Source organism: Microcaecilia unicolor, chromosome 9 (genome assembly GCF_901765095.1).
Source record: "Microcaecilia unicolor chromosome 9, aMicUni1.1, whole genome shotgun sequence".
NCBI classification, from domain to species: domain Eukaryota; kingdom Metazoa; phylum Chordata; class Amphibia; order Gymnophiona; family Siphonopidae; genus Microcaecilia; species Microcaecilia unicolor.
Window position 1 is genome coordinate 7,311,177 of NC_044039.1, and position 11,520 is coordinate 7,322,696.

The 11,520-nt window shown below is 44.4% G+C and overlaps 1 protein-coding gene across 1 annotated transcript; it reads right to left on the minus strand.

Moving 5' to 3' along the window:
• On the minus strand, positions 1 to 8,275 carry CYREN (cell cycle regulator of NHEJ). Its single transcript, XM_030215458.1, has 3 exons — positions 7,895 to 8,275; positions 5,862 to 5,943; positions 1 to 2,143 (listed from the first exon to the last, which is right to left on the minus strand). Exons 1-3 carry the CDS (start codon positions 8,041 to 8,043, stop codon positions 1,919 to 1,921), a joined length of 456 nt encoding a protein of 151 aa, XP_030071318.1. The 5' UTR covers positions 8,044 to 8,275; the 3' UTR covers positions 1 to 1,918.
• Between the last annotated feature and the right edge of the window lie 3,245 nt (positions 8,276 to 11,520).

Sequence of the window (11,520 nt, forward strand, 5' to 3'; positions counted from 1 at the left end):
ATCAATCAATCAGTCTAGAGGATGATTGTGCCTAGGTGGTCCTAAGATTCTTTGTAACATGCCTAACTTTGTACATAAGCTACACTATTAAGGGGGAGCCCTCTGTAAGCCCCCCTCGCAAGTATGTGCTATCCAACATACACACGTATTTAAAGAAACTATATGCACATACACACATATGTGTGAGTATTCTAAACATTTAAACGCATAAAAAACACATGAACATTATAGAACCGGCCCCAAAATGGCTAAGTTATATGTTAGGTCTGCTACTGTACAGGTCCAACTAATCTAATCTAGACACTTCTAGTCCACTTTACCCAGGAAGGGCTCAAGGTGGATTACAAGAGAAACAAAATACCACTAAATTAATTACAAAAACTAACTTGAATAAGAAATCAAAAGACTAAGAGATTATTTCAAACTTATGAATCATTCAAATATAAAGAAAAGAAATAAATCAAAAGTGTCTGTCTAAAGTTAGATAGGCAGGAATACTCGCAATTTCTTTGGGTAAACTGTTGCATAATTCTGGACCCTTGCCAATTACGAGTCTATTCCTAGCAAGTGTCTTATGACAAACTGAAATCTTCTCTTGCCCTGGAGGCAGAATAGAGTGATACCTCTTGAGAGAGACAGTCTGGCACGAAACCATATACATTTATTTTTTTTAAGTAGCTTGAAATGTATCCTCACACGGACCAGCAACCAATGAAGGGCAATCAAAAACGGTGTCAAATGATCAGACAATCTATAATAGCCTGTCAGGATCAGCTGTATATCCAGCAGTGAAACAAATTACCGTACAAATGAAGTGAAACATCAGGACTGGTGCTTAACTTTATTACGTTGACCAGGCTGGCTTCTCGGCTCGGCTAGGGGTCAGAGGTCACCCGTGCAGTTCCTTAGGCCTGTTCCACTGTGGCACTGCTTTAGTTCAACTTTAAATTGTGCTTCCGCGAACCCTCTAACTCTTCCACTGCATGTGAGAGAACGATGGGTGACAGCAAGACCATCTTAAGGCGCTGGTGTTCCCCCACCTTCCTACTCAAGAAAATGCCAAGTACTTTCATACACTAAATTTTGATGATATACAGTTCAAGAGAAAAAGAAAGATGAGGTAGTTCTAAAACTAGTTTATTTTCTTAGACACATTTGTTTAATCTGCTCAAATATTTTTCTGGCTTTTAGTTTTGCAAGCACATCAGCGATATTGGTGAAGTCTATGAACTTCACAAAATTGATATTAACATTAAAACAGTCCAGCATTTTCCTTGATCGCTGAACATAAAACTGGCTTTACTTTAGGAAGTCTAATGATCAGCCAGGGCCATTTTATGATTCTTCTGGAAGGGCTGGTGTTAAGGTGATAAAGCTAGTTAAAATTAATTATCAAAATTTCTAAGGCCCAGGAAATCTAAGAGCCTGAAAGATAACAGGAGCATAGGGCAGTTGAAGACACTGGACCCAAAAGAATGAACTTGAAGGTTTGCCAAAGGGCACCTCATACCCTTGGCACCAGTTCTTGTAGAATTTAACTGTGAATTCACTTTTGAGCATGGGCAACACCCATCAGTCATGGCCACAAGTAATATCCGGTACATGTAAAGGGTTAAGTAAAAACCTGGAGAGACTGAAACCAAAAGACCATAGCAAAACAAAACAAAAAGTATTTACAGAACTGCACTTAGCCCTGGGTGTCTACCCTTTTGCCTACTGAACAAAGGGCTCCAGCTGCTGTATAGCAAGTGCTCCCAACACACACAATTAGGGAAGAAGGCTGGTGGCAACAACCGGAGAGGAACTGCTTTACGTTATAAACAGGAGTCCATGGCCAAGAGCGTCAGTGCACACTGCTGCAGACCGAGCAATACGGAAGGTTTTTAATACATAATAATAATGTGCAAGCCCTTGATTTTCACTTAAAGAAAATCTCTCTCACAAATTTCAGAGAATCATCCTCCTCATCCTGGGAGCCAGTTCCATTTCTGGGGCTGGGGCAGGTCGTTTCTCCGAGGCTGGTTGGACACTTTCTGGGGGGGCTGACTTCTATAACCTTGTTGCCCACCATTGGACTTTTTGTCGACTCTTCTCTCTGTTCTTCCAAAAAAACGCTATTTTTGGGAACATTATATCCAGTATCCTAAAACAGATTAAAAAAAAAAAAAAAAAAGATGTAGAATTTTCTTTTCAACGTACGAGTTGCTAAGTTACAAGACATGCTCCAAGTCACATATAGGAAATACAGAAATAGAACAAGTACAATAATGTATGAACAGCGAACAAAAAGATGAAGAAAATACTGGGCACAAAACCAGACTTTTTAAACTTTCCCCAACTCAAGGTCAAATCAACTGAAAGCCTAAAGCACAGATAGTTGTTGCAAAACGTCAGCTCCTCAGATCATGTTCCAGATTCCCAGCACTACTACTATTTAGCATTTCTATAGCGCTACAAAGCGTACGCAGCGCTGCACAAACATAGAAGAAAGACAGTCCCTGCTCAAAGAGCTTACAATCTAGTAGACAAAAAATAAAGCAAACAAATCAATTAATGTAGAGGAAAGAGGAGAGGGGGGTAGGTGGAGGTGAGTGGATACAAGTGGTTACGAGTCAAAAGCAATGTTAAAGAGTTGGGTTTTCAATCTAGATTTAAAGATGGTCAAGGATGGGGCAAGACGTAGGGGCTCAGGAAGTCTATTCCAGGCATAGGGCGCAGCAAGACAGAAGGAGCAAAGTCTGGAGTTGGCAGTAGCGGAGAAGGGAACAGATAAGAAGGATTTATCCAGGGAACGGAGTGCACGGGAAGGGGTGTAGGGAAGGACGAGTGTGGAGAGATACTGGGGAGCAGCAGAGTGAGTACATTTATAGGTTAGTAGAAGAAGTTAGAACAGGATGCGAAAACGGACAGGGAGCCAGTGAAGCAACTTGAGGAGAGGGGTAGTATGAGTAAAGCGACCCTGGCGGAAGACGAGACGGGCAGCAGAGTTTTGAACCGACTGGAGAGGGGAGAGGTGACTAAGTGGGAGGCCAGCAAGAAGCAGATTGCAGTAGTCCAAACGAGACCTGTTTTTGTTTCAACATTTTTTTTAAAGTTTCATAGGAACAATTAGCTACCTAACAAGTGCAAGAGTCTGCTACGAATGTACCAATTAAATGTCTCTCATGTTTTGGACACACCAAAAATAGAACCTTGAGTAAAATCCTTGCCATGCTGCAGTTGGTAGCCGTGCAATCTACTGCACATAGGTTAAATGTGATCATGCAATTTCAGTGAAACACAGCTGAAACACCTGGGGAAAACATCTTTAAAAAGCAGTAACAGAAGACAAACGACATGGCTTCTTGCCTAGTCCTCCAAGGCCCAGCTCACAGCCTTGTTCAGCATGTTACCATGGTGCTCTGGGGTTTATGTTTAATTAACATTTGCAATACTGCCTTTTCTGAAAATACAGTTCAAGGCGGCGTACAATACAATAAAAACATGTTAGAAATATTAAATCAGGACTCCATCAACATGATAGGAAAGAGTCCATTCGTACAAGAAAACAGCCAAACCAGAAACTTACAAGTACACAAGACAACTGGCTCACAACCCCCCACCCCCTCTTTCCTACCTATGACTCAAAAGCATGTTTAAAAAAAAAAAAAAAGAGAGTTTTTAATAGGGTTTACATTTTTTTCAATGATAACTCTTTGCAAAGAGAAAAACGTAAAGCATTCCACCACATAGGAGCGATAAAAATAAAGCCGACTGGCATGTGGACTCAAGGTGTACCCGAGATGATGGGGGAAGAAATGAACGTTGTCCTGAGACTTAATGGGGAAAAAAATATCAAACCAGACAAATGAACGCCTTCATTAAGTGCTCAATGAGTCAGGATAAGCATCTTAAATTGAAAATTTAAAGATCAAATCTTTTTGCCCGGCAGACAAATCTGGTTGCTGTATTTTGTAGTAATTGTAGCTGCTTGATTTAATATAGAGGAACACCGGCATAGACAATGTTACAATAATCTAATACCTTAAACCCCTACCTCTCAAAAAGTGACCCCCCCCCCCCCCCCCAAATAACCACAAACTCTGCAATCTTCAGACACCCTCTGAATGCGCAGGTGTCCAAGAGACAGACACTTAGGGGTAGATGCATCAAGCAAACGTAAAAAAATCAAAATCGTTAAAGGCCCTAACGATTTTTAAAAAACGAAGAACGCACCAAAAAAAAAGTCACACATGCTCAGATCGGTATAGAAACGTACAATGTATCAAAGAATCACAATACACATCGTTAATCGGCCCCCAAATCATGCGCAGAGCAGCCAAGCGTTATGTTAGCTGCTCTGCGCATGCCACAAACAGTCAAAACACAGTCAAATCACAAGCACATGGCTCCCAAATCAAAACAAAAAGAAAAAAAAAGGGTCGGGAGGGGGCAAGGGCGCTCATCAGGAGCGTCCTGTACGGACGGCCTTGCCCCCCCCCCCCCCCCCCCCCGCTGCTCCCCACTTTCCGCCGCTCCCCCCACCCCGAAAAAGCAAAATTCAAGCAGCCCTGCTCCCCACTTTCCGCCGCTCCCCCCACCCCGAAAAAGCAAAATTCGAGCAGCCCCTGCCCCCCTCCCTTCCTCACTACTCTCTCACCTCAGCTCCGCCTCCCGACATCCTCCGTCCTGTGCCCCGCCCCCTTTTGGAGTCGTCGCCGCCATTCCCCTCCTCCATCGGGCCCCCCTCCCTCTTACCGGGCCCGTGCAGCGCCTCTCTCCTCTGTCCGAAGGCGCTGCACGGGCAAGAAGAAAGCCTGATGCCTGCCTTCGCCCAGCTTCGATGGCGCGTCTTTCTCCTGCTGGGCCCGCCCCTGTCTGACGTCAGTAACCTACGTAGGTAACCGACGTCAGACAGGGGCGGGCCCAGCAGGAGAAAGACGCGCCATCGAAGCTGGGCGAAGGCAGGCATCAGGCTTTCTTCTTGCCCGTGCAGCGCCTTCGGACAGAGGAGAGAGGCGCTGCACGGGCCCGGTAAGAGGGAGGGGGGCCCGATGGAGGAGGGGAATGGCGGCGACGACCCCAAAAGGGGGCGGGGCACAGGACGGAGGATGTCGGGAGGCGGAGCTCAGGTGAGAGAGTAGTGAGGAAGGGCGGGGGGCAGGGGCTGCTCGAATTTTGCTTTTTCGGGGTGGGGGGAGCGGCGGAAAGTGGGGAGCAGCGGGGGGGGGGGGGGGGCAAGGCCGTCCGTACAGGACGCTCCTGATGAGCGCCCTTGCCCCCTCCCGACCCTTTTTTTTTATTTTTATTTATTTATGTTTTTCTGACGTCCTTTGGACCAATCACAGCGCTTTTAGCTCTGCTAATGCGCTGGGATTGGCTCAAAGTTTATTTTTTCTCTTAATGATTTTTCCTGGCACAGAGCTGTCCTAACGAGTGGTCCAGACCTGTCGTTAGTTTTCCTGCCTTTTTCCTGCGTAAAGGCAATCGGAAAAGGTTAGTGCATGTCGTTTCAATGGGGTTTTCACACTAATTGCTCATCTCCATTCCGTTTTCGTTAGCTGCTGGCTTCCTCGGTAAAAGCCCTTTGATGCATGCAACGGATCAAATTTTCCTCGTTGGAGAGTCATTAAAGGCTCATTTAGCTTTAGTGCATCTGCCCCTTAATCGGTGGTGGGAGGCAGGGCTGGTGGTTGGGGGGGGGGGGGGGGTAGGGATAGTGCTGGGCAGACTTATACGGTCTGTGCCCTGAAAAAGACAGGTACAAATCAAGGTAAGGTATACACAAAAAATGGCACATGTGAGTTTATCTTGTTGGGCAGACTGGGTGGACCGTGCGGGTCTTTTTCTGCCGTCATCTACTATGTTACTATGTTACTTACACTGTTCAGAATGGAGAGTGCCATCCCTACCAATTCTGCTTCATTCATACAGTAGACGGTAAATATCCAAGAAGAACATTTGCTGAAACACAAAGAGCACAAGAATGGTCAACCAACAAAATGAACAAAGCTGAAACACTATCACAAGCAGCAGTATCTAACCTGTACAAGGTATGACGATGGAATCAGTAAAATAAAAACCAACAACTTTGCAGTGCTTAGATAACAACTTCAGTAGTTCAATGAGAAATAAAGCCAGTAACACAGTAAATGAAGATCTAAGTCCATCAAGTCTGCCCAACAGTCACACTCATTATCAGTTCATGATTAAACCATACATATATTTGATCCCAACCTTTTTCTTGCCATTTTTGAACGCAGCCTGCAGAAGTCCTCCCAGTACTGTCCTTATGTCCCAACTACTAGAGTTGCCATCAAAGTCCACTCCAGCACATCCTATCGGTCTTGCCATACACATGACACAAACCCATGCTGGGCATACTTCTACAGTCTGTGTCCCAATGGCAAATGAGGGCAAACTTCTACAGGCTATGTCCCCATTATGGAAAGATAGATTTGGAAAGGCTGGAGAGGGCTTCGAAGGCAACTCCAGGAATTGGGAAGTAAGGCCAGTACCAAGCAGATTTCTATGGTCTGTGTTCCGAAAATGGCAAGGACAGATCAAAGTCAAGTATGTGTATTTTATATCGGAAAACACTCTTGTCAATACCATAAAGAATTCGGGGGGTTGACTGTGAGAAAGTGGGTTATCCAGAAACAGCTTGTTCCATTACCAACACCTGTAAACTTCATAGGTCCTTCTTTTCACTATATATATCTCCTTCAAAGTTCCATTATTTTTGCATCCGTATATAATTTCCTTTTCAAAAAATCATTCATACAATGCACATATATTAAGATGGAATGTGGCCATGCTGTTTCCGGATAACCCATCTTCTGACGGTCTACAAAAAAAAAGAAAATTTGGTATTGAAGAGTGTTTTATAATATTGGTAATACCTAATCTCTCTCAAAAAGAAATCTGGTTTAACAACATAGGATAGAATCTATTTTATATCAACATTCATGTCATATGCTATGAAGTATCTCAGAGGAGAGCAGAAGACATCTTAAGGCTGAAAGGCAAATAACGTGTTAGCAACATTGTTGGTTTAATCAAGTAGTGACAACGAATGTGACTGCTGCAACTAAAATGTTAAACCACTCTTCCAGTAAGCTGCCCATACATGGTTGACATTCTGGCAAATAGCCGACTGCTCTGTTTGCGATGCCAGTATTTGATCATAGAGTGTAACTTGCACTGGCAGAGTGGATGGCTTGTGCAGATCTTTATCTGTCGTCATTTACTACGTTACTATCAGCTCCTCTTAATAACCCTTCAGATGATTTGCACAATTTATCTCTTCTCTACCTGAGGGTTATCACTGACACCTGGGAATAAGACAGCTGTGTACATCAGCAGCAAGTCCTAAACCATATTCTGAGCACATATATACAAACCCACAACGACAAATTCCTAATCAGGGCCGGTCTTAGGCAGGGGTGACAGGGGTGGTCGCATAGGGCCCCCCATCCTGTCTCGGAACACCTCCCTGCTCCGTACCTTAAGGTGCATCCAGTTTTCAGTAGAGAGCATCAGGCAGCGGCAGCGATTTTCATATCCCGTCAGCTGCCGAATCCAGAGCCTCCACGCTGCTGCGTCCTGCCCCCTTTTGATGTCCCTTCCTGCTTCCGTGAGGGCGGGATGCAGCAGCAAGGAGGCTCTGGGCTGGGCAGCTGACGGGATATGAACATCGCTGCCTGCTGCTCTCTACTGAGACGTGGTGGATGCACATCAAGGTACGGGGTGAGGTGGGGTTCCGAGAGCTCTAAACCTCCTTTTAAACTCTGATAAATTATGGCTTATAGTGAGGGGCGGGGGAGCCCCGCTGAAGCGGTCTGTGCGGCGGCGGCCCTGCAATGGCTAAGACCGGCCCTTTAACTAATCCCACAAGCAGGCTTCCTCCAAGCACCTTTGCCCCTGCACACATTTCTCAGGCTGGTTGTTGGCTTTCCTCCTCCACGTCTTCGGCTTTGCTGCCTGTGCTCTGCTCTGGTCCTCGCTCGCTGTCATCCAGTGCGGCAGGACTCTGCTCTTAACGTTGCCATGAGCAGCGTCCATTCTTCTAGGAATAAGAGTAAAAGGAGTAGCCAGAAGATTCCCCCCCCCCCCCAAAGCCTTTCTGCAAAACACAGTAGAAGCGGCTGATTTACTGTCTCGTATCGGACTTCCCAAGTGAAACAGGAGTCCGTGTTATTTCACCATCAAGTTAAATTTGGCTCTTTAGATTGTAAGCTCATTTGAGCAGGGACCGTCCTTCTTTGTTTATTTTGTACAGCGCTGCGTAACCCTAGTAGCGCTCTAGAAATGTTAAGTAGTAGTAGTAGTAGTACTTGGCTCACTTTCCCCCCTTAGTGTGAAGAGGTTCAGTCTTTGGTAACCAGAGCTGATACTGTGATGTCATAATGCCTCATTCCACCAATGTCTAAGAGCCAACCTCATCAGTGATGTCACAATGGCTTGATTGTCCTATATTTGTCTATTAGATTGTAAGCTCATTTGAGCAGGGACCGTCCTTCTTTGTTTATTTTGTACAGCGCTGCGTAACCCTAGTAGCGCTCTAGAAATGTCTCTGACTGTGCAGCCATCCTGCCAAACTGGAGACCTGGCCTTGGGTTTTCTTCCTAATTAGCCCAAGCCAACATTCAAGCTGCCATTTCCAAAGATATCAAGTCAGGCTCTCCCTGAGGTCATCCCCTAACAACCCCACAGCTTTCCTTCGCCGGTGCCCCGTCCCTTATACACAACACAACTTCTTCCCCTCCCTCTGCATCCGGATTCCCCATTCCTTCCCGCCGCCTGGCGCCTGCTTCCTGCCTTGACCGGAAACAGGAAGTTGCGTCAGAGGAGAGGCGAGAAGCACATCCGGTTCAAGCCTTGCCAGATCGGCGGTTTTCCCGCCCAATTGGCCGATTTTGCCGCCACCCGCTGCGGGTTGCGGTCTTTTGGGCTTGTTTCAATTTTGCCGGGCGGTTTTTGTTTTTTTTTCACGGCCGCGGGGGGCGTGGTTTTTGACGTTTGGGGGTGGTGGTTAATGACGTAGGAGGCGTGGCTGGTGACGGCAGGGGTGGGACTGATGGCGGCGGGGCGGGGTTGATGACAGCGGGGGTGTGGTTATTGGGCTGGAAAAATTATTTAAACCTGGCAACCATTAGCTAAGAGTGGGCTGCTTTTTCTTTCCTCCTCGTCCCTTCGCTTTTGTTAATATTTTCTTTGTAAAGCAGGGTCAGGCATTCAGCCAGCCTGTTCCAGGAGGGCGAGATGAAGCCCAAGCCAGTCCTGGATGTCTGCCAAACATTATGGGACAAATCATGTGCAAAGACAAATGGGGTTCACACTCTGCACAAAGGACAGAACACAGCAGTAACAGGGTGGAAAGGAACCCATTCCAAGTGGTCAGTCACCACACCAGGATAAGATGCTCCACTGAAATTTCATTCGAGCATCTTATCCTGGTGTGGTGACTGATCACTTGGAATGGGTTCCTTTCCACCCTGTTACTGCTGTGCACAACAAATCATACCATCTAATTGGAAAAAAAAATCTTCATTGCTCAAGGAACATTTTTGGTGGCAGTGTGTTGTACTATATCACAAGTATGAACTTGCATCTGCTGAAGTTTTGGGTGCAAGTCATTAAAAAAAAAAGAGCAGTATGATCAACACTCACTCATTATGTTAATTCCTTTGTAAATACTTCTTGACGCTGTTGCCGTAACACCAACATATTAAAATTGCAGACTTCTGTACTTGCTACCATCTCTTATGCATAATAGTTATGTATTTTAATAACTACTCTGTTCTCTCTTTTTATACAACTGTTGTATTTCATTTGTTACATAAATTCAATAAAAAAAAAATTTTATGGGAAAAGAAAACTAAGAATTGTAGCACTGCTTTGGAATGTAAGTTCAAAAACAGAACAGCCCCAAAAGACCTCTTTTGGAACTGTGTAACTTAGCTGCTCTGTTTTTGAAGTTTGATTGATTTGCTATTGCACCTGTCAAATGATAGCAAAGCAGTTTCCAAAAAAAGAATTCAAATGTCTAGTCCTGCTTCCGAAGTTACAGCCCACACAGTAGTGTGGAATTTGTAGTATCTAATTGCACACATTGAAATCAGAGCCACAGGTCCCATAACAAAAGGTCGTCGGAATTCCAGGATTTTTCTCAAATCTTCCTCATGAAACTGGTCAGCTTGGCTGCTCTGCCTGACCTCCCCCACCCCAATAAAGGGATGCAGAGCAAACTAGCTCCATGTACCCTTGCCACTTGAACTGAGAGATCATGGCAGGAGCTGAGAATGGACGAATACCACCGTTTAATCTGTTTAAATGTCCTGAAGCAGGAGGCCTCCCTCATCAAAACCAGCTAGTGGATTCGTCTTCACCCCCCTATTTGAGGGCTGCAAATAGGTCAGGTTTTCAGGATATTTATTTGTTCTTATATCTCACACTTTTCCAAAAATTAATTTCAGTTTGATGTGGCTTACAGTTAAGCAGGATTACATTCACAAAAATTCTAAGTAGCTTATGTGTAATAAAACAAATTCATTCACAAAGATATAACCTTAATTTCTTGAACTCATTCTTAGTTAAAACTTTATTTAAAATATGTTTTTAGGTTTTTACAACATAGTAGATAATTGATACCTCATATTTCCTTATGAATTAGGTTCCACTATTTGGACCCCAGATGGCTTAGATTTGCCATGTGCAGTGACATAAACCATGGTTTTGCAGCTAGGGAGATGGATAAGCAAATAGTGTCTTGTTTATTGGATCTGCATTCCTCCTTGATAGATTGATTTAGTCCATCATATAGTCTGGTGTCATTCTAAACAACATTTTAAAAATAAAGGTACAGGTTTTAAACATTAATCATTCCCTGATTGAGGGTCAGTGCAATGTAAGGAATAACGGTATTACCCTATCACACTTTGATACCCTGAAAATCAAGCGAGTTGCTGTGTTTTGAGCTAACATTTTGATCACAGATTCCTTACTCCCCAGTCCCCACATATACTACATTGCAATAATTAATCTGTGATAGTACCATTGTTTGTACTAATAATCAGAATGAATGTTAGTAAAATAATGATTCTTTTTAATTTTCTAAGAATCTTAAAAATGTTAGCTATTACAGCAGACACTTGATTTTCAAAAGGGGAGTGGCCTAGTGGTTAGGGTGGTGGACTTTGGTCCTGAGTTTGATTCCCACTTCAGGCACAGGCAGCTCCTTGTGACTCTGGGCAAGTCACTTAACCCTCCATTGCCCCATGTAAGCCACATTGAGCCTGCCATGAGTGGGAAAGCACAGGGTACAAATGTAACAAAAAAAAAATATATATATATACTGCTTTTCTGAGGTTTACATATATTCACCTACTTATTTTGTACCAGGGGCAATGGAGAGTTAAGTGACTTGCCCAGAGTCACAAGGAGCTGCAGTGGGAATTGAACTCAGTTCCCCAGGATCAAAGTCCACTGCACTAACCACTAGGTTACTCCTCCAGACAAATGCTGGTCAAAGTTTATTCC